This window comes from Amphiura filiformis, chromosome 5 (assembly GCF_039555335.1).
Source record: "Amphiura filiformis chromosome 5, Afil_fr2py, whole genome shotgun sequence".
Lineage (NCBI taxonomy): Eukaryota > Metazoa > Echinodermata > Ophiuroidea > Amphilepidida > Amphiuridae > Amphiura > Amphiura filiformis.
In genome coordinates this window covers 279,354-303,916 of record NC_092632.1, presented here as the reverse complement: position 1 = coordinate 303,916, position 24,563 = coordinate 279,354, and the positions used below count along the sequence as shown (strand labels likewise).

At 35.6% G+C, this 24,563-nt stretch overlaps 1 protein-coding gene across 2 annotated transcripts in view; it reads left to right on the top strand.

Annotated features, from left to right (window-relative positions):
• The window catches only part of LOC140152421 (uncharacterized), a 39,195-nt gene extending 16,677 nt beyond the window's left edge, over window positions 1–22,518 (top strand). Inside the window, exons 2-5 of one of the 2 annotated variants that reach the window (XR_011859017.1) lie at window positions 9,805–12,425; window positions 16,492–16,594; window positions 18,519–18,795; window positions 20,873–20,970. Coding sequence is in view for 1 of the 2 variants with exons in the window: in XM_072174727.1 (XP_072030828.1) it covers window positions 9,805–12,425; window positions 16,492–16,594; window positions 20,873–21,042 (2,894 nt within the window). In the remaining variant the exon portion in view is untranslated. Of the gene's footprint in view, window positions 1–9,804; window positions 12,426–16,491; window positions 16,595–18,518; window positions 18,796–20,872 lie in introns of both variants that reach the window. The other variant, XM_072174727.1, reaches the window with a different exon arrangement.
• The last annotated feature ends 2,045 nt before the right edge of the window (window positions 22,519–24,563 follow it).

The window sequence follows — 24,563 nt, the reverse complement described above, 5'->3', positions numbered from 1 at the left end:
ACTAGTACTATATAGTACTTCGGTTGTGAAGCTAGACGAAAGCTTCCGACATCTATACCTGTCGGATGTTTTACATTTCCTCCGCAGAATTTGTTCATCCATTGAATACTAGCCGATAACTTAAATTTATGAACATGTCTGAAAACATTATTATCCTTTCCATATTCAACTACATCTGACGGCGACTTCATTAAGTGCCATAAAACTTATTGACTATAGCTCAAATCGGTTTTCATTTAGATTCACGCATTCCGGCAACATGTCAGAATGTCTTAGCATACTACTGCGAATAAACAAAATATAAAGCATTACGTGTGGCAACATCTTGAAAAGGGGTATTCAATTCCGTTTAATAAACCTTCAATGTGAATGTTTCTGCTAAACATGTTTAAAAGATTATATATTTCAGCACAATAATTTTCGAAAAATGAAACATTAGTACTCTACAGGTATTCACTTTAATCAATAATGACAACGTTTTACAAACAGTTCGATTTCGTAAAATACAAAACATGTTCCCTTTACCATCCATGCCAACAATGTTTGAGTCGGGGGCACTCGCTAAAGATGGGTGACGGGGATGTGCAAAATTCCCTCTCACCAATGACCCCCCGTGGCGTAGTCAGCGGGGGATGGGCTGAAATCATGCATCTTCGGTATATACATCACAGACCGTTGCTGCACGACGGTCCTGGGGCAACTGTAGTGTGTTGCTTATCTTCGAGTTTCGAGTCTCGAGTCAAATTTTCGAGTCTCGAGTTTCGAGTCTCGAGTTTCGAGTTTTATACTTCGAGTTTCGAGTCTTATTTTTCGAGTTTCGAGTCTCATATTTCGAGTTTCGAGTTAAATTTTTCGAGTTTCGAGTCTTATATTTCGAGTTTCGAGTCTTGTATTTCGAGTTTCGAGTCTTGTATTTCGAGTTTCGAGTCTCATATTTCGAGTTTCGAGTTAAATTTTTCGAGTTTCGAGTCTTATATTTCGAGTTTCGAGTCTTGTATTTCGAGTTTCGAGTCTTGTATTTCGAGTTTCGAGTCTTATATTTCGAGTTTCGGGTCTCATATTTCGAGTTTTGAGCCTCATATTTCGAGTTTCGAGTCTTATATTTCGAGTTTCGAGTATCGACAGTCAAATTTCGAGTTTCAAGTTTATAATATCGAGTTTCGAGTCTCAAATTTCGAATATCGAGTGTCAAATTTTCAGGTTTTGACTTTATAATATCGAGTTTCCAGTAATACAAAAAGTATTTAAACAAACAAAACAAGCAATCACAAAACATTCACAGACATACATATTAACACACATATTCACAAAAACGTGCATTTTCACGATAATGAAATTCATTAACGGACCCTTTCTAATGGACAAATGACATTCAAAACCCACTCATATTATTTCTTGGTCAAAATACTATAAAATGGGTCAGAAATAACTAATGAAATTCTGCCTTCTAGAGAGTTATAATCGAGACTCGAAATTTAGACCTAATTTCGAGTCTCGTCATTTTAAAGAAAACTGACCTTTTCTAATGGACAAATCACATTTAAAAGCCACTTTAATATTTCTTGGTAAAAATTATTATAAAGTAACCGAGAAATAACTAATTAAATTTGGCCTCCTAGAGAGTTATAATCGAGACTCGAAATTTAGACCCGATTTCGAGTCTCGTCATTTTAAAAAAACTGACCTTTTCAATGGACCACTCACATTTAAAAGCCACTCATATATATTTCTTTGTAAAAATTACTATAAAGTAGGCGAGAAATAACTAATTAAATTTGGCCTCCTAGAGAGTTACAATCGAGACTCGAAATTTAGACCCAATTTCGAGTCTCGTCATTTTAAAGAAAACTGACCTTTTCTAATGGACAATCACATTTAAAAACCACTCATAATATTTCTTGGTAAAATTATTATAAAGTAGGAGAGAAATAACTAATTAAATTTGGCCTCCTAGAGAGTTATAATCGAGACTCGAAATTTAGACCCGATTTCGAGTCTCGTCATTTTAAAGAAAACTGACCTTTTCTAATGGACAAATCACATTTAAAAATTGACTCCCTATACTTCAGGCTGAAAATTATTATAAAGTGGGCGAGAAATAGCTGATTAAATTTTGCATCCTAAAGAGTTATAATCAAGACTCGAAATTTAGGAGGCCAATTTCGAGTCTCGTCTTTTTGAAAACTGACCTTTTAAAGGTCAAATGACCAAAAATCATATGATTTCTTGGTCAAAATACTATAAATGGGTGAGAAATAGCTCATTAAATTCTGCCTCCTAGAGAATAATCGAGACTCGAAATTTAGGGCCCAATTTCGAGTCTTGATTATAACCCTCTAGGAGGCAAAGTCTAAGTAGGGATGTTTGGCCTACTGGGTAAGAGTGTAGACCAAGGAGGATTATAAGTGGCTTTTAAATGTGATTTGTCCATTAGAAAAGGTCAGTTTTCTTTAAAATGACGAGACTCGAAATCGGGTCTAAATTTCGAGTCTCGATTATAACTCTAGGAGGCCAAATTTAATTAGTTATTTTTCTCCTACTTTATAATAATTCTTACCAAGAAATATTATGAGTGGCTTTTAAATGTGATTTGTCCATTAGAAAAGGTCAGTTTTCTTTTAAATGACGAGACTCGAAATCGGGTCCCAATTTCGAGTCTCGATTATAACTCTCTAGGAGGCCAAATTTAATTAGTTATTTTTCGCCTACTTTATAATAATTTTTACCAAGAAATATTATGATTAACTTTTAAATGTCATTTGTCCATTAGAAAAGGTCAGTTTTCTTTAAAATGACGAGACTCGAAATTGGGTATAAATTTCGAGTCTTGTTTATAACTCTCTAGGAGGCCAAATTTAATTAGTTATTTTTTGCCTACTTTATAATAATTTTTACCAAGAAATATTATGAGTGGCTTTTAAATGTGATTTGTCCATTAGAAAAGGTCAGTTTTCTTTAAAATGACGAGACTCGAAATCGGGTCTAAATTTCGAGTCTCGATTATAACTCTCTAGGAGGCCAAATTTAATTAGTTATTTCTCGCCTACTTTATAATAATTTTTACCAAGAAATATTATGAGTGGCTTTTAAATTAAATGTCATTTGTCCATTAGAAAAGGTCAGTTTTCTTTTTAAATGACGAGACTCGAAATTGGGTCTAAATTTCGAGTCTCGATTATAACTCTCTAGGAGGCCAAATTTAATTAGTTATTTTTTGCCTACTTTATAATAATTTTTACCAAGAAATATTATGAGTGGTTTTAAATGTGATTTGTCCATTAGAAAAGGTCAGTTTTCTTTTAAATGACGAGACTCGAAATTGGGTCTAAATTTCGAGTCTCGATTATAACTCTCTAGGAGGCAGAATTTAATGAGCTATTTCTCACCCATTTTAAAGTATTTTGACCAAGAAATAATATGAGTGGGTTTTGAATGTCATTTGACCTTTAAAAAGGTCAGTTTTCTTCAAAAAGACGAGAATCGAAATTGGGTCTAAATTTCGAGTCTTGATTATAACTCTCTAGGATGCAAAATTTAATTAGTTATTTCTCGCCTACTTTATAATAATTTTTACCAAGAAATATTATGAGTGGCTTTTAAATGTGATTTGTCCATTAGAAAAGGTCAGTTTTCTTTAAAATGACGAGACTCGAAATCGGGTCTAAATTTCGAGTCTCGATTATAACTCTCTAGGAGGCCAAATTTAATTAGTTATTTCTCGCCTACTTTATAATAATTTTTACCAAGAAATATTATGAGTGGCTTTTAAATGTGATTTGTCCATTAGAAAAGGTCAGTTTTCTTTAAAATGACGAGACTCGAAATCGGGTCTAAATTTCGAGTCTCGATTATAACTCTCTAGGAGGCCAAATTTAATTAGTTATTTCTCGCCTACTTTATAATAATTTTTACCAAGAAATATTATGAGTGGCTTTTAAATGTCATTTGTCCATTAGAAAAGGTCAGTTTTCTTTAAAATGACGAGACTCGAAATTGGGTCTAAATTTCGAGTCTCGATTATAACTCTCTAGGAGGCCAAATTTAATTAGTTATTTTTCGCCTACTTTATAATAATTTTTACCAAGAAATATTATGAGTGGCTTTTAAATGTGATTTGTCCATTAGAAAAGGTCAGTTTTCTTTAAAATGACGAGACTCGAAATCGGGTCTAAATTTCGAGTCTCGATTATAACTCTCTAGGAGGCCAAATTTAATTAGTTATTTCTCGCCTACTTTATAATAATTTTTACCAAGAAATATTATGAGTGGCTTTTAAATGTGATTTGTCCATTAGAAAAGGTCAGTTTTCTTTAAAATGACGAGACTCGAAATCGGGTCTAAATTTCGAGTCTCGATTATAACTCTCTAGGAGGCCAAATTTAATTAGTTATTTCTCTCCTACTTTATAATAATTTTTACCAAGAAATATTATTAGTGGCTTTTAAATGTCATTTGTCCATTAGAAAAGGTCAGTTTTCTTTAAAATGACGAGACTCGAAATTGGGTCTAAATTTCGAGTCTCGATTGTAACTCTCTAGGAGGCCAAATTTAATTAGTTATTTCTCGCCTACTTTATAGTAATTTTTACAAAGAAATATATATGAGTGGCTTTTAAATGTGAGTGGTCCATTGGAAAAGGTCAGTTTTCTTTAAAATGACGAGACTCGAAATCGGGTCTAAATTTCGAGTCTCGATTATAACTCTCTAGGAGGCCAAATTTAATTAGTTATTTCTCGGTTACTTTATAATAATTTTTACCAAGAAATATTATAAGTGGCTTTTAAATGTGATTTGTCCATTAGAAAAGGTCAGTTTTCTTTAAAATGACGAGACTCGAAATTAGGTCTAAATTTCGAGTCTCGATTATAACTCTCTAGCTGGCAGAATTTCATTAGTTATTTCTGACCCATTTTATAGTATTTTGACCAAGAAATAATATGAGTGGGTTTTGAATGTCATTTGTCCATTAGAAAGGGTCCGTTGTGAATTTCATTATCGTGAAAATGCACGTTTTTGTGAATATGTGTGTTAATATGTATGTCTGTGAATGTTTTGTGATTGCTTGTTTTGTTTGTTTAAATACTTTTTTGTATTACTGGAAACTCGATATTATAAAGTCAAAACCTGAAAATTTGACACTCGATATTCGAAATTTGAGACTCGAAACTCGATATTATAAACTTGAAACTCGAAATTTGACTGTCGATACTCGAAACTCGAAATATAAGACTCGAAACTCGAAATATGAGGCTCAAAACTCGAAATATGAGACTCGAAACTCGAAATATAAGACTCGAAACTCGAAATACAAGACTCGAAACTCGAAATACAAGACTCGAAACTCGAAATATAAGACTCGAAACTCGAAAAATTTAACTCGAAACTCGAAATATGAGACTCGAAACTCGAAATATAAGACTCGAAACTCGAAAAATTTAACTCGAAACTCGAAATATGAGACTCGAAACTCGAAAAATAAGACTCGAAACTCGAAGTATAAAACTCGAAACTCGAGACTCGAAAATTTGACTCGAGACTCGAAACTCGAAGATAAGCAACACACGCAACTGTGTGGGCAACTCGAATATGAAAGTGATGAACCTGTACCTACCGGTGTACGAAACTAGGGGTCTATCGGTGGGGATTTTTGATGAAGGGTTCATTCAATGTGGGCTCCAAGAATATGTTGGTCATTATGTGTGGGAACAATAAAAAAAATGGTGTCATTGATCGTGGAATATTACTTTCTGGAAAAAATATTGCTAAATATAAGGGATAGCGTGGCGCAATGGTTAGGGTACTTGCCTTTAGTGCATGAGGTCCCGAGTTCAATTCCCGGCGGTGGCGATTTGCTGGGATATTGACTTGAAAAAAAAAAGAATGAAATTACTAGGCAACTTCTGTAGATTAAATTCAGACTTCCGCTCTCCCCATGGTTCATTTAGAATTGAGTGAATGAAAGTACTCCCGTAGTCGGTCCCGTGCGCAGAGAGCCATACCGGTACATGTATCTCGCAACCAGTTCCGAAAAGAGTAGGATGTTAACCCCTGACTGTTCCCAACGCGTGCCGGTGTTCAAATGGACCCCAATGGAATTAAGCTTCAATAGAGGCTTTCTTGGTTGACAAGAACCGAATAAAAAAAAAGTGCGAATATTTACCATTTTGAAGCTATAATTTTTATAAAAATACTAAATTGTTCCAAATTTGGGCAGATTTGCAATAAAAAGAGGGTCTGCTGACAATGCATATTAGTAAATTTCAGTCCAAAATTAACCTAATTTGACCCCATTTAATAGTTGTCCAAGTAAATTCATTCAATTATTCATTACTTTCAGTTGGTTCGTCACTGAGAGGGGGGGGGGGTTCCATACACCTGACTACGCAACTACGGCAATGATCCATCTTCAAATAGTTCTGAAAGGATTTTGAATATATCACTCACCAAATGACTCCTTTTTTGACATTAATTGTTATTGTATTTGTGCAATGTTATGGGCCCAAATTTTCAAGGTTTCACTGATTCATTTTGAGTGTCTTATCACCCAACTCCACTTTTTTGGCTCAAATCTCTCATCAAACAACCCTTGGTTTTAAACTATTGTACATACACCCCATCATTTGGAAAGTCGAGTGCCCCCGGAGTTTTAGTTACTCCGAAATTGTTGTAGTCTGAGCACGTATTTGGCGGGAGGTGTTTCACCTACACGGCGATATGGGAATCTCTTTGCGGTGACATAATGGCAATGGACGACTTTGCCATTTGAAATTGGAGCTGAGACATTCATGCGGCGAATGAGTGGTTTCTTAAATGGATTTAGCACTTTATGGAACGCGTCGTTCCTTTTTTGGAAAGAAAAATAATATGCCTTTCAACGTCAAATTAATGCATCAAATAATATTTGATTTACATAATTGTGAAATGTTTTAACGATTGATTATTCTATTCAAGTTCCATTTAAAGTCAAAGGGAAACCGCCACTAACTGCGCTCGAAACATTTATCTTCTTTTTGATTGATTGTTTTGGTGTTTGTATATTTGTTTGTTTGGTTTACTTAAAACGCATCTTGAATATTGTTTTATGACTTTTAAACTGTAGGCTCACAGGCTGTATCAAAATGATTGGTATAATTTTTATGTTCATAAGTTTTTACCAGATGCTGGAACTGACAAGAATTGGCAATTCCGTTAAATCATGTATATATTAAATTCAAAGGTTTAATCGGGGAAGTGCAGTTTAATAAGAAATTGAGATCATGTGGTACATCCTGTGTAGAAATCACGGATATTTAAGGTTAGCAACTATTTTAAACTGTTGCGATTTGGTAGTTCACAGCATCTTGTGAATGGTAGTGAGCTTTGGCAAAAATTGCATTGATCATTTCATAGCGAGCATGTAGAAAAATTCAAATAGGCCTATCACATATATACTTTTGTAGGACCTGTGGTTCTTGAGTTATGTTGTAAAGAGGGCTGAAACAACAATACTTTTGTAAAACGTACATAACTCATTAACAACAGTAAATCAAGCACGTTTTCAAAGTATATGATTTGTAGAATGAACTTTTGCAAAATATCAAAGTGTTATTTTTCAATAATATATTGATACAAATAATGAAATTCGATTTTTTTGGCTGCTTCGACCAACAATACGTTGTGTGCCCTTAAGGATGATGCAAGAGGCTGCAGGAGTCATGGTTTGGATTGCAGATGGATTGTTGAGGCACAGCCATCAGAAAAAAATGTGGAATGATTTGTCTTCGTGGGTTTGGTAAAGACGTGATAGAAGTGTAAGGTTTGAAAGAGCAATCAGTGGGTAGAGTCGAGAGATGGTAGAACCCAGTACCACCGATTACAGTTGGAAGTGTTGGTAGACCGTCAATGCAGAAAGGATGGGAGCAATTTAAAATCTTAATTTTACATCATTCGCGAATGTGAAATTAAGACTACGCATGTGTTTCCGTAAAATTGCACATTAATTCACTCTGCCATTCACAGATATCTTTAGGAGTTCTAAATTGAATCTTAAACAAAATATCAAAAATTTATCATTTTTATGACGCGTTAACAGGTTCCTTACAATAATATGTGCTTCCCTAATTTATTCTTCAAAATTAAAACCTTTAATTGAATGTTTGATACTATCATATTCTATCAAATTTGTATGGATGTCTGTAAAAATGAATCGAAAGTTTAAACCTAACATCGAGTAGATCATTTATCACTAGTAATCCCTTTGTATGTTTATAATGAACCCGCGATCTTATCATTCCAATTGAGATATTGCCTAGCAACCGATTTGTAGTCTCAATCCTGATCATTTAAAACACAAATAACCTGTGACATGGAGGATTTTGTATTATACCAGATTTCCATTTTTTAAGCTCTTTTAATCGGTGCGATCTACCGAACGTGAAAATATCTTCGTCAGTTAAAATATCATGTATATTGGCTGCTTCCATTTCTGCTCCCAAGAGGCAATTCCTCTAATCCAAGATTTTTTTAAAAGCCTTTAAATGCTTTTCAATATAAGGCATTTTAACACCGCCATTTTCATATGACTGAGTCATTTGATATTCCTTTTCATTTCGTCTGGTTTGCCATGGCAAATAAATTTTTAAATTTCATCAATACCTCGGACTCGGCAATACTTGACCAACATAAATTAAGCTTTGCAATAAATAACATTTCACTACAATAGGTCGACCATCCATTTTGACCACATTAAAATATGATTCTCATTGATGTTTTAAAGGTTAAAATTAACATCCACCATATCAGATGATCAAATGATAAGAGGCTCTCTCTCTTAGGTTTATTTACGGTGTTCCATGAGGTATATTGCTTTTCACCTAAGTAAGCCTACTTAAACCAATGAAGTATTTACCGAAACGTGGGGGAGGGGGGAGCATTTGATATTGTGTCCCCCATCCCAAAATGTGGAGAGGACATGTCCCCCTGCCCCGGGATTGACGCCCATGCACGCACGACAAAAATATAGGAAGACATAGGGCCCCTGACGATAACCAGAAGAAACGTGTTTGTTAAAAATTTGGTAATACTGGTCATTAACAATTGCGTATGAATTGATCTTATTAAAGGGGCATTTCGTGATCTACAGCCTCATCCCCACTTTTCTCAAAAATGGGAAAGAAACAGTAGACTCCGTCAACGGCTGTCTAATAAAATTAAAGACTTTTATACCACCGGAAAGTTCTGGCTATATAATGTTTATGTGCACACAATGTCTTGCAGATTCATTCGCATGGCATACGGAGCAGTCTATCCACATAATCATGCATAACTCGTGGATTTCTATTGAATAATATCATAAAAAGAAGATGCTAGAATAACAAAAAACTCCTTTAATGAAACGCATAAACCATTTAATAATATCTATCCTAAAGTTAAAAAAGTAAAGTGTCTTTCTGATAAAATTGTAAGATACAAAAACAAGTTTCGACAACCTTATCAATAAATGTCGTCAAATATGAAATCATTTGCAATAATGTAATGACAAATGTGCACGTTTGTTTTGTCTTTGCATATTTGTTTTATTACAGGGTTTCAATACATCGAACTAAGAAGTAAACTTTGGGCAATATTATGCGATAACAGGATATTATTCTCACGAACATAACTTTTGGGACACCCTATTCAAGTAATTTCGCGTTTGTTTAAGCATTGTTACTAATGTCCATTAAAGTTCCTTTTTGTTTACTGGATATAAAGATTATTACAGTTGTACGGGTGAAAAATATGTTGATTCTAATTGAGTAATCATTTATTTTATTTTTTCTACAGTTGTGGTACCAATACCACCAGAAGAAGCCCCCTCAGCAATCTGCTGCAACATGCCACTCCAATGCGATCATTCTTGCAATCCTCCTGCATGGCACTACAGGAGCACGAAGATACCACTTTGTTACTGCGACTCTGTCTGTGAACTCTTTGGAGACTGTTGCTTAAACTTCAAGCATGTAGATACCTGTCAAATGTCAACAACGCCAAAGAACCTGGGCTCAGGATCAAAGACAACCATGTCATTTAAGCCATCGGCCTCAGGACTTGATTCTACTGATCCAGAGTTAACAACGTCCCCTGAGGTTTTACCATCTCATGTACCATCTTTGTCTTCCCCTTTAATAGAATCAATGACTTATCAAGATGAAGATGATGGTGGAGGACAATCGCCGAATTCGATTGCAGAATATAGTTCTTTTAATTCTGACTACTCTTTTGATATGGTGAATGCTGAATTAGAATTTGCTATGATGCAAGGTTGTGTAGTAACTTCCTATCACCATACTTACGAAGAAACTAATTACACAATGAACATTGGGGCATATATGGTTTCTATGTGTCCGAGGAAATCAGAAATTCTGCTGGACCATCGCGAACGATGTGAATCGTTTAACAATGTATTAGATTTTGGCGCCTCTTTTCACGACATTGAGACAGAATTTGCAGATTTTCTCCCTGTGACGGATATGACAGACCGTAGAGTGCATTATAGAAACATGTACTGTGCCTCTTGTAATGGAGTATCGATTGAAAATATGATACCATGGAAACTAGCCTATCTATTAATAGATAGCCCAAATATTCCGTATTGGTTTCAGCCTTTGCATGAAAATATGACAAGACGATGTTTTGCCAACAGTTTATCTAGACGTCCATCTTTACTAAAAGGTATTCCTTTAGCAGACCTATGTAATGTTGTCATAGAGTACGATGAACAAGCTACAGGTTGTATCGCTTGCCTGAGAAAGGATCTTGATCTTGGAAAGGGCGTTTGTAAAATGCCACCGTCACCAATTGAAGAAGCACTGGCCATACCATTTGATTTTCGATCTTACGCGTCAAGAGCTGGTTTCAGATCAACGCATGACATTCTTTGCACTGACGGATTTTACTTTTCGCAAATGAAAAAAAAATGTCTTCCAAAGGAGGATCTCATAAAAATTCCACCACCATGTGGCCAATTAGAGTTAATTCGATCATCGTATTTGATTAAAATTTCTTTTACAGCTAAAAATTCTTCAACTACATCTCTTGAGTTGATAAATATGTTTTCATCACACATGATGTATACACGTAATCAAATTAGACATGAAACTATTATGCCTACAGATATGGCCTCCACAGACAACATGAAAGGTATGTCACAAAGGTGTAAAAGAGCCACAGACAAGACAGCGTGCGACGATGGAATAACAACGCTACTGCAATTTGAAGTTGTAAGTTTAGTTCCCGAAGGCTTTAATAATGTAACCAGAGATCTATTGGATCAATTACCGTATGCGTTACTAAATGTATCGACAGAAATTCACTGGATAGAGTATTTGCAGCCATGTGGATCGTTTTCACCTCTTGATTGTCAAGGTGACGCTTTCAATTCTAATGTGGTGTCGTTTATGAAAGTCAATAATACATTCCTGACAGATAGTAAGACGTCTGGTAACAAAATGTATGTGACTGAACGCCTAATGTCAAAGGTTATATATCGGATGCAAGATGATTCTAATATGCAGTTGCAAATATTAATTCAAGATCAGGTTATTCTATGCAATGGCAAAGTGGTCTTAAAATGTCCTTCTCTGTTAGTCGTTGAATCCAATTATATAATAAATGAAGTGAATCAAAATCTACGCATAATTAGCACAGGGGAGATTGTGTCCTCTGATCGATATATAGTACATGATAATAAGACAGCTTCAGTTTGTGTGGACATGGGAGATGGAGTTTGGAAGCAGTTATCAAATGTCATGTTTTATGTCTACATAATTGGCACATCAATATCTTTATTTGCCCTACTGTTAACTTTTCTCACATACTGTGCCTTGTCAGCACTAAGAACTGTACCGGGTATTGCAACCATGAACTTCATTGTGGCCTCATTTGTAGCTCAATTCGGGCTTTTAATTGGTGGCAATAGAATTGAAAATACACCTATTGAACTATGCACTTTCTTTGCAATTACACTTCATTATGTTTGGTTAGCCTCATTCTTCTGGACAACTGCCTTAGCTTTTGATGTAAGTCGTACTCTAGGAACTGGGATGCAACCTGGCGGTGGCGGAAAAGGAAAGAAACTATTTTTGTATTCAATTTTCAGCTGGGGTGGACCACTTTCAATAATATTCCCCAGTTTAGTATTTCACTTTTGTGATTGTAAACGGGGTGCCTGTTGTACCAGTGTGTCATTTACATATGGTACGGACGAAGTGTGTTGGATACGACCACAGACATCTAATCTGGTTGCATTTGGTGTTCCTGTCATGGCCTCCCTTGTATTTAATATTGCATTATTTTCCAGAACTGTCTCAGGCGTGAGATCATCAAAACGTGCCACTAGTATGATCGAGAGAAGACGGGTATCTGTTGTTCAGAGAGCGGTAAATGAGTTTACCATTTATATCAAGGTAAGTCGAGTATGAGTTTGCTACTCAGCTTCCCTGTATTTAGATTAAACGGTCTGTTGAAGCTGAGATTTATTAAATATCTGGTAAACTAATTCATTTAATTTTCATTTCATTAAATAAGATTTGGGTGAAAATAAAATGCAATGCTCAACATATGCATTATAAATCAATACTCATCTTAAGATAAAAGGCGATATCGCTTATGCATATCCATAGAAGTTAACGTAACAAGTCATACACCCCTACCGATTCACATGTCACACCCCTTTTTTAAAGGGACGTTGTCACCATGGGTTATTAAATAAAGATGTGATGTTAAGTAAGAGGTTGAAAGAGCACTTAGTGGTTGATAGTTGAACCCAGTGTCGTAGCTTACAGTTACTATCATATTTATAGGTTAATAATTGCGTATTACTTGTGGGAAGTTGAGAAAATTGTACAACATAATGCGCGCGTACTGATGTTGATGTGTCTAATGCACTCCCCCTGCGGGGCTCGTGCATTAGACACATCAAGATCAGGTTATTCTATGCAGTGACAAAGTGTCTTAAAATGTCCAGAAATGTCTCAGGCGGGAGATCATCAAAACGTGCATTAGTGAATATTCACTATAAAGATTCATAAATATACACGAGAAAAAATTTCCCGCGATTTTTGCACAATTGTCACTAAAATGTTGGAAAATGCAACCAAATATAAATGCATCAACCCGCAAGAAAAATGAAGGTGTCCGAAAGCACTGCAAGTACTACTAGTCTATGAGCAAGGTGTTTGGAAAAATGGTCGAGTTCAACACCCATGTTTACCAATGTTTGATATCATGAGGTGTTGGTATAAACCCTCTATATCACTGCTGGGGGGTAGTGGACTCTAGTTTTCGCTAGAGGTCACAAAAGGTCACGCAGGGGTAAAAACTGAAAATGCTTCGATCTTGTTGAAAGATATATCAAATTACTCGTCTGATAACAAGGATTAAAAATGTACAGTTTGTGCTATCTACGACATATCGATACAAAAACCTCATTTTAGGCTAAATGACACGTTTTTGGTTGTACATGGATAAAAATTTCAACTTACTGCCGATTTGGGGGGGGATAGTAGCAAATTGTTTGTGTAGCTGAATAGAACCAGAAAAGACTAGTTTTGCCTATCTACTATACGTGTGTTCACTTACGGAGATTGGCCATAGACCACTGCACAGTGTCATCGCCCCGATATCTCCATGGTAGAAATCGCCATGGTAGGTTGAATCCACAGACACGAAAGGTCATTTTATTCCGATCTTATGAGACGTATATAATTAGCCAAGTGACCTGACTAAGGCTACTGACAATAGCCGGGGTAATTAATTTCTCGCTGTGTGAGTAAGCTTGTATTGCGGTCAATGGTCATAGGCGGTCAATGGTCATAGGCCTCTACTGGAGTAGTGAGTGCAGATTATAGCCTGCGCGCTGTAGTCCATACAGGACCAACGCAATATAAAATAAGAACTTTGGTCAGATTTTCCTTTTTTAGTCCCAAAGATGAAATTTATTTAAAGGGCAACTTTTGAGTCCAAATTTAGACCCCCCTACTCCAACTTTAAATGGCTGCCACAGAAAATCCGTAAGAGCTACAGACCTCAAATTTGCAGTTTTTTAATATTTTTACAGGTACAACATATGACTAAAATATCAAGCAAATCTGAGGGGGTCAGGTGGGGGGCCTCCTTGATTTCATATGGACTGACCCTGATGCGATGCAAATTGCGCTATAGAAATATTGGTTTATTATTATTTTGAGTTCAAGACTCACGGCCTTTTCTCAAAGCGCAAACTAACGACTATCATATCTGTTCAACACGTATTTTCAAGTGTATGAGACCAGATCTGGTTTCTTGAGACGAAATCATTTACGGGAGATATTCATCATTTTCTAACCCGGTATCCGAAGATTTTTGTCTGATATCAAAATCGTGCATAGCAATTCACGTGTATCGATCCCGTGTATTCATTTTAGTGTCTCTGCTGCACCAAATAATTATTAGCCAGGCGATGTCGTTGTGCACTGTTGATCTCTTGACTTCCAATGCACATAATAAGCGCAAACAGTTTAGAAGGTAAGTTCTATACCGTTTCTTGATACATATTTCAAGATGAACAATTTGCCACTAGTTTTGCCCAAATCGGAATAAGTTGAAATTTCGACTCCCGTACAACCAAAAACACATGTCATTTTGTCTTAAAATAGGGGTTTTGTAGGATAACTCAATAACGATAGGTTGTAGATAGCACAAACTATACATTTTCTCAATCCTTGTCATCAGACGAGTAATTGAAATATCTTTAAGGTTAAATACAATTGATTTTCAAGGCTTGATTCCAGAGGGGCGTAAGTTAATAATGGAAACAGCCATGCAGAAAAGAATGAACTCACGCGTACAATATAGTGTATCAATCTGAACTAGGGCCACGGACAAACCGCGGCTCGTGAGTCATCCTATATGCTGCAGGGATAGGGAAGGGGCGATATGATAGGACCATATGGGCTGATGGGGGGGGCGATTGTGGGCAGCCGTTTTCGGCAATTTTCCTTTGGATTTTCTAAATTTTCAATTTTTAAAATTATCCTGGATGATATCTGTCGTGAAATAAATCAATGCTTCTATAGGCTATAATAGGCCTAGTATGCCTATTTATACCCTGATTATGCAATATATAGGCCTACAACAATAACTACAACAACAGTAACAAAACCAACAACCAATATTTTGTTAATCTAATTTGTAAAAATATAGCCTATTCATAGGCGCAGCCGCGCCTATTAGACTAGTATAGCCTAAAAATTCCTGAATTATATAATGAAAAAAACCGGGCAAAAACAATCAATCGCTGCAGTCAGAAAGAAAGAAACGAACAAGAAAAAAGAAAAAAGTGAGAGAAAAATAAAATAAAATAAATGGAATGGACCACATAGGGACTCGAACACGTACCAAAGTTTTCCAGCTCAAAAGTATAGTATTAAACAGTCTTTTAACGTCTGTGAAACAGTCGAACGTGAGTCCTGCGCGCTAACCGATTGAGCTACTGAGTGACCTGTGAAATCGATTGATCTCAAACTGACTATTATGGAATAGTGCATACCAGGCTCTTATGATAAACAATCTCATCACCGCTGTAAATGTCGGAGGTATCGATGGCGAAAAACCTCGATTTTTGCAAAAGTAGCTTAAATTTAGAGTGAAATTCAAATGGTAAAGGAATCGACATAGGCCCCTACTTTTGAGAAATAATGTAGGCAGTTAGAAATCAAAATTAACGTTCCACAATCCAGATATCGATAATGTAACATAACAGTGTTTTGTGGTACAAGATTCTCGAAAATTGTTACCAAAAACGGGCTAGTAAAATTTAATCGGTACTGTATTTGGTTCTTCCCCATGGCAACATTATTTCTTTGGTCGATTTGTTGTACAATACAAAAAAGGAGAAAACAATCACTCGGCGTGGTTTTATACGGAGCGAATATTTGAAAAAAAACTGCATGGAACGTGTTTTTGATCTTGTGAACATGGTGCGTAAAAATGATTTAAACGAAGGATTTTCAAACGGATTCTAAAAATTTGTATAAACACACAAAAATAATGTTAAAAAACATTTGACTCACTGCGATATTTGATTGCTGAGAAAACGCGGTTTTAGAGAACAACTTTATACGTCTTTTATACGTTTTTTATACGTTTCTTCGTGTAACCTTAAACAAGATTGAAGCGTTTTCATTTTTTTGTACCCCTGTGTGGTCTTTCGTGACCTCTAGCCATGCTATCGAAAGCGTACCCTACAATTTGAATCCACTACCCCTAGCAGTGATCTAGATACGAGGGTCTATCCTAACACCTCATGGTATTAAACATTAGGATATACAGGGGTGAACATAAGTGGTACCTTTTCTAATTTGTAAAAAACACATGCGCAGAACAAAATTACAAATTACTGCCACGCAATAAACATTAAAAACTTTATCTTTGTTTGTTTTTCTTCAAGCTATTATTCTGTACTACGATTTTTCAATATTTCATACTCAACAGGTCTCAATGTTAATGGGTTTCTCGTGGATATGGGGATTCCTGTTTGGTTTCACTGGCATCACAGCATTGTGGACCATATTTGTTATATTTAATTCAGTTCAAGGTAAGTTACAAAGCTGTAAGGCAAAGCTTAAGTGTAATTTAAAAGAAAGCCAATTTAAAAAGAAAGTCAAGACTACATTGAGAAAATAATTGCAATCTATTCAGATTAATCCAAAACGTACCTTGGAGCAACCAACGTCACCCTGTGACGTCATTTGGCGAGGTAGAGTCCTCCACCACGGTCGAGGGATGGTTGTTCTGCTCGCACCCAGATGGCTTCTTTAACTCCCCGTTCGTACCACCGTGCTTAGCGGTCGAGGTCCACCTCGTGTTTGCTGGCTTTTAGGTGTGTGTAAACCGCTGATTCTGTAGGGCCCGAACTAGAGCGTTGATGTTGCTTTAGCCGTTTCTTAAGTGGTTGAGATGTTTCTCGAATGTAAGTGTCAATACAGTTGAAACTCTCCGCGCACTGAATACCATATACAAGTCCACTCTGCCTGCCTTTGGGTTGCTTGTCCTTGGGGTGGACTAAGGCTTGGCGTTTTCTCAAGGTTTCTAGTCAGTTTAAGGCAATCCTTGCCATAATCCTTTCGTATCAAATTGTGAATACTCTCAATCATCTGGGAATCATACAATGAGAGAATAATGGTTCTGATGGTTCTGAACCATCAGAACTCTACCTCGCCAAATGACTCAAGGTGTATAACGTCACAACCAAGCTGAAGGTCAGTGGTAGTGACCGCAACGTTGGTTGCTCCAAGGTACGTTTTGGATTAATCTGGTTGAATAGATTGAAATTATTCTCGCATTGTATGATTCCCAGATGATTGAGAGTACTTAGTATTCACAATTCAAGACTACATTATTAACCTTTATTGGTATTAGACTTCATTCTTTTACACAAATAGATACTTTACTCGTGGTATTTTAGGTTAATGCATATTTTTGAATGTAGGGCAATTCCGTAAGTTATGAAACCAAATGGCAAAATGGTCAAAATTTATTAAAAAAAATATGGTGTCATATCGAAGGTTATAGTCTGCAGTTTCACTGAATTTGATCAAAAGTCGGACGTTCACTCCCAAAACTGCCATTTTAATCATTATGTTATATAGGCCTATATAGAGCCAGTTGTCAGTTTGGAAAATAAAAGTTTTAATTATTTTCAAAAAGCAACTCTTGTTGTCTTGTGCTTTGTATTAAAATAATTACCACACTTTTCTGTGCAGGACGTACAAAATTGGATATTTTCGGGTATGTCCGAACCAAAATAAGAACGTCCCTAACGACAAACATTGTTGAATTTCACCCAAAAGATGAAGAATCGAAATCTGTTTTTTGATTATTTCAACAATGTTGGTTCCTCTTGTCAACAAAACTAAAAGAGTTTTAATTAAATTGTCACACTAGAAGTCTTGAAATATCATCATCGTTTCGCACGTCCATAACGGAGGATTTATTTTTTAACCTACCGCAATAATTAAAAATGGCAATGCAATGAAACTTCCATGTATGATAGTTCAACTAGGGACACGTGCAAAACGTGCAAAAAAGTATGACATAAAAGAAGCAATATACAAAATTGAGACCTGAAATTTACGGAATTGCCCTTTTTTTAACTTCAAAAGGGAAAAGGTTACACAAATTGCAACAGAATTTTTTGTGACGACCGTCATGGCTTCTTACTCCACTTCAGCTTCACATTACAACTGCCTTAGCGACGATTGTCTTTTTAAAGACTATTCTTGTTTGCATTGCAGGCCCCTGTAATCAGCAAAGAAATACTCGACTATCATAAATAAAATGTCTCAGGTATTATCTAATAAGTTTAATTTTAAAAACTTTATTGGGCTAAGTTGAATATATTTACCGAAATGTTTATGTTTCCTTTTTCATTGTTTTTATCACGATCTTCCTTTTTCATCTATACTATAAACTCATTCATTGTTTTGCGTGCCTCTGTCGCTTCCTTTATCATTCCATAGGTGTATTAATCTTTTGGGGCTTTGTTTACAACACTCGTGCATGGGGAATGTTATTAGCACAGCTTCGCGCACGAAGTACTTCATTCAGTTCTTCTAAAAACTCGTCAAAAACCTGACTTACTAATCAATCTGCACTGCACCAATAAGTAAGAGCCCCATCACTTACTGGACAACGAGTAGTGTTTTGACACCCGTGTCACTAGATTCAATTATATACCAGGAAAGGTTGAAATCCGGGAGGCGCTTTGTATGACAAGGGTATCATCACGTAAACATGGTAAATACGGTCTTTATCCCGGACTAAGCGTTACGTTACTTATATTATGTCCAGCCCTAGGACTAGCGCCAGTTCCAGATAGGATCTTTCTCCGTGATCCTTTCCAGTCCTCAAGGTCATTTCTAACACAGCTCATCCACCGTAGTCACTAGTTACCTGCATTTTAAATGCGGTCTCTAAGAGTGATTTTACATCTTAAGCATTAGATCCATCAAAGCAGTTGATGTTGTATGAATATATATAGACCGCAAAGAATTAAGGTACCATTTAAGACCGCAAAAGAAGTAAGGTACCATTTATTTTCACCTGTGTATATCCCAAACAAAGACAGATATGTCAGAATTAGGACCAGCAGCCAATAGCTGCACTATTTAGCTCTGACTCATTAGTTGAAATCGGTCAATAAATAAATAAAAAAAGAGCAGTTTCTGTTTCAAGAGCGCACATCCTAGACTTTCCACAAATAACCATCGCAACCAGGATCAGCTCCCCGAGTTTCGTACGGGTTACAACGAGACAATTAGCAGTAAGTTCCTTGTCCAGGGGAATTTTCAACTAAATTTTGACGAGAGCGTACTTTACCACCACCAGGGTTCGAACCCGCAACCTCTCGCACCATAGTCGAACGCCTTATCGATTGAGCTAACTTGACTGTTATGAAAGACACGATGAAACAAAATCCCAAGGAAGATGCAAATTCAAAAGTTGTACCACAGCACTAATATGCACCAAAATTTTGCTACATTTGTTGCTGCTTTTGTCATTTTGGAACGTCGTAATTTGCTATCAGCCGCAATGGGAACGACCGTTGTACGGACCGTTGTACGGGAATTCTACGATTGACCGATTAACGATTCACAATAGATTTCTCCATCTAGAAGGCATACTGACATAGTTTGGACTGGTGTTAAATGTTTCACAGTTTCACATTTCACGTAAAAATCGCAAATTCTCTAGAATGCTATTTTAAAAGTGCGTGTAATTGTACGCGTCCGCTACGACCAGTACACGTCCAGTAATTTCCTAGCGAGTTTTCACGGGCATCGTCACGTTGTGTTTGAAATTCATCTGAAATTCTAATTGTAGCTATCAGTGTGCAACCTAATGAGAGTATAGATTGCACTTTACAGCACAATGTTGTCAAAATATCCTTGCAAAATATTTTGTATCAACACTTAGGCTAAATAGAATTATATAGAATTATAGAAGAATGTTTTGTAGCAAGTTTTCACCAATGTTTTTGAATGTTATTAAAACGTGTTAAATTATATATTTTGTTTTGTTTTTCTTTGCCAAAAATAATTATAAAATGATATTAGTGACAAAATCTTAGGGAGGTTTCCTGGTCATTTTAAGCCAAAATTATTTAAATTGGGAATTTCAGGTCAAATTGCTCGAATGTCCTACAAACACAACAAATTAAAATGTAAGTTGAGACACGTGTATACATTTGATATGTAAACATTAAGCGAAAAATATTAACCAAACTCATATTTAAAAAGATTGTACATTACGGCTTTAGAGCCAATATCACAGGCTTTAAGCTTTAAGTAAACATCCGGGGAAAATAAGCTTCAGATTTAGCTCTTCAGACGACATGAGCTTCGGGCCCTGGTCTTAATGGACACCTCTTATAGATGCTTAGCCTAAATTGATGTGACTTGATGTCCCCATAAAAACAGGACTAGATTTTTTCCGCTAGTGATTAGGGTGTTAATGGCCGAATATGAAGTAAATTATACTTAGCTTGCGGAATAATGAAGCAAGTACACTTTGAAGGTGTTTATACTTGTGAAAATAAATTTGTTACTTGATTGCAAGTGGTCTTATTACTTATCAATGTGAATACTTATTTAGGGTAGTAAATAATGATTATCATACTTGCTTAGGAAGCATTGTTAGGCAGACACAAACACGTGCTTAGGGTGAACACGTGTTTAGGGTGTTTGTTAAAGTCCATCTTCACCGATGATATCACCTTGACAAGTGCCCGAGGTTTGAAAAGCAAACCTTTACGCATTCTTTCTTTTCCTCTTTTTTCCTTTTTCTCTTTTTTTCATATCTTGCATTTATACAGGAATGTTCATATTTTGGGCGTTTGCGTGTACGTCACGTGTATGGGGTTTGTTGAAGCTACGGTTCCGTTCACCAAGCAGCTCAAGGCACACACCGAGTCCGAATGATTACTTGGGAACCGAAAGTCAGACGAAAACCAAACGGATATCAGTATTTTCAGTGAAGACCTGATTAAACGTACTATATACTCATCACTGTGTCGTCAATGTTCCAGTTAAACCGTATTTAGCTTACTTAATAAATAAAGGTGGGTGTAAGAGGTTCCAATTGTAACACATAAAATGTTGCCTACCTCACATTGAGACCCACCACCCAAACAGTTTAGTCTGTCACGTATAGTGATATGTCGAATTACTTAATTATGACACGAATAGCAATCCATAATGGAAGTTCCCGTAATGACGTAGATATAATAGAGAGCTTGCGATTTCCAAACGTACGTACGTTTCAAACGTCACCTGAGAGTGATTTTGCATAAATGCATGCGTTTAAAATGTACGTTTGGAAATCGCAAGCTCTCTAATACAGTAATAATCGACCTATGTACAACTATTAAAATTCAATACAGCGTATCACGGAACACGTCGCCCGGCACGCTTAATGTCTTTTTGCAACTATAAATGTGCCGCAATAACACTAACCCTTATGGTTCAGGGTTAGCTGTTAGCTGTTAGCTTTAATCGCGGCCCATTATGGTTGTAAAAATTAAATACGCGCCCGATCCCCGTAATGACGTAGATATAATAACTATTTAATCAATCGCTTTGTATTTCTCTGGAATGCTAGCATTCTCTAAAAGCTGTATTAAGTAGCCGGGGCTTTTCCCGTATAGTGTTGACCAATCACAGCGTATATCTTATGTTTACATGGACATTTAAAACTCCTCTTCTGTGATGGTGCATATATTATAATAAGTGGAGTTCGCTGCTCAGTAAATGAATGGAGTTAATAGTTTAATGAACTATACAAGTTAATTACACTTACTCGCACCTACAAAACATACATTAAGGAAGTGACCAATCGTCTGCAAAATGTCATTCATTCAGAAACAACTCTTCTTAGATCTGATACTGATCTTCTTGTATGTAACAGAACCTACAGATCCTATGCGAACAAAGCCTTTGCCAACTCAGTGCCTATGTTATTATACTGCGCACTAAAAGTATCTAGTGCGTAAACATAAACAAATTCAAGTTTAAATTCATGCTTAAAACACATTTGTTTTCTATTTGATTGGTTATTTGAATTACTATATATGTGTAATTCTAATATGAATTACTGTATTTTAAATTTTAATAATAATGTGTAGTTAAGTGTAATGTAAGTGCTGTATTTATAAATGTAAATTATTTCATAATCTTTTTGTACAGCGCCTTGTTGAACTTTTTGGTAAAGTGCTATATGTTATATTAGTGTTATGTTAGAACATCCTATTTTTAAAATATCCCAAAAAAGCTAAATGTTCGAGTATGTAGAAGTTTGAACTACATACAATATGACCAATAGCAATGATATTCATAATGTTCATAGCTAAAACAATTCAGCTTGCCCGGTAGAGATCATTTTGAGACGTCCTGTTACGTGTCCCAATATTAAAAATAAAACTTGGGATATAAGATATCAGATTATTCAATTGCGTCATAATGTCAAAAGTGTTACACAATTTAAAAGCAACATCTTGAATGACCTGAATACGCATGTCACATATTTGTGTGCAGCTCATTCCAAGTTTAACCATAAGCCTGGGCCATGAGAGCCATACGCGCTCATTGTGATCACACTTGTTCGATGTGTTTGGTTATCATCTTCTCTGGTTTTCCCTACAACTCTTTTATTTATTTCTTGTGGTCATCTTGGCATTCTGCCATTCGCGTGGAATTGATTTATTTACAATCAGATTGTTTTAGTTTGGTTAGAACGTTTTGATATTAACGTTGAATAAGCACTGGTTTGTTGATTAAATAAACGAAACGACATTTTGTGAGTCGTAAACGTGGCTTAGGAAATATATCCCCTCCTCTCTATTTAAGGTCTTGCTCGCCCTTCTTCTTTTCAAGAAAAGAGTCACAGGTCCTTGGACGGAAGCATAACAAAGAGTCAAGAAAAGTTCAAGAAGCCATGGATGTCACAGGACACCTGAATATACTACCCAAATGACATGTGAGAATAGTGAAACAGCAAAGTACTATGCACACAGCAAGAAAACGGACACAAGACACAAACTATTATTTAATCACAACATTTAAATTATTATTTCAGTCTGTAATCTTCTCTCTTCTTTTACAAAGACATTAATATTTTACTCCTTACAATACACAGTTTTATACACTATTTATTTAGATCCAGTCATTTTATGACTATATTATATTTCAAAGTTCAATTCCAATTGATCTGAAAAATAATGGTTTCTGCTCAATGTATGACTCAAATATTATAAAATGATTCTACCTTCAAATATCCACACAATAAATAATATTGCAATTTTGTGAATATAAAATGTACGAGCATTAAGTGTACATATCCAAATACACGTTTTGTAATTGCACACCAAACATGTTTGCAAATAATTACAAATGCAATAATATGTAATTTCTTATCCAATTACAATTAGATCAATAGGATCAAATTCCAAATAGTTATATTTCTACCATTTAGCTATATATGTCAAGTACAAGCAATGTTCCAGACATGTTACTAACATAGTTCCAGAAGGCCTATGCCATCAATAATTGGTTTCAACAACTATTAAGTGACTATCTAAAGTAATCAATAATCAAAGATGATGAGAAAGATTTAACTCATGATGATCTTTCCATAAAGAAGTCCTTTCAGAAGGCTATCAGTGATCATCAAACAAAACTATGAATCACCAATCAAAAACTTTACTCAAAACAAAAATCACAATCTCTGCTGTGTATTAGTTGTCACAAGAATTTATGTCAGAATGTTTCACAATGCTTGGCACAATTGACTTTTTTACACAAGCTGCACTAATTTGAATCTTATTTAATAAAGCTAATGTTCACATTAGATGACAAACATAATACATATCTATCAAGTCATCAACAATATTTTCAAGTGTTTCAATCAATTCATGAAACAGTTTAATAATTTAATATCAAATATTTTGAAATTAAATATCAACAAATCAACAAATGTAGCATATCAACTTGTGTTCATCCAAAAATACAAGTTGTGTCTTTCATGTATTTTCATCAATAATTATAAAGTCACATGAAAATTCTGTTTAATAATCTAAACTTCCAAATTATATTAGATTATTACAATTAAATTTGTTGATATAAAAAAAATATACAAATTCACATAATTTACAAATACTTTGCAATCCAGTTCAATACTGACAATTTTCATTCTTCTTAAAGTGGCAGAGCTGGCCAAGTACCCTGGAGTTTCAGATGTTATAAATGCGGTCACCAACATTACAGCTGTAAGCAAATCATCAACCTCACACAGATTGGTATTCATAATGAAGCGGCTAGCACACATCATAATGGTACAGCTTGAATACTCATGGTTACGTTAAAACTCGGTCCAGTTCTGATGACACTTAAGTTTGCATGGTCAGGTCGGTCGAAAATTCATTCCTTCAAAGAGTTGACTTCCAACTGATACATGATTGCATCACATCATACCACACCACAACCAATGGACTGCGATTGATGTCCAACACA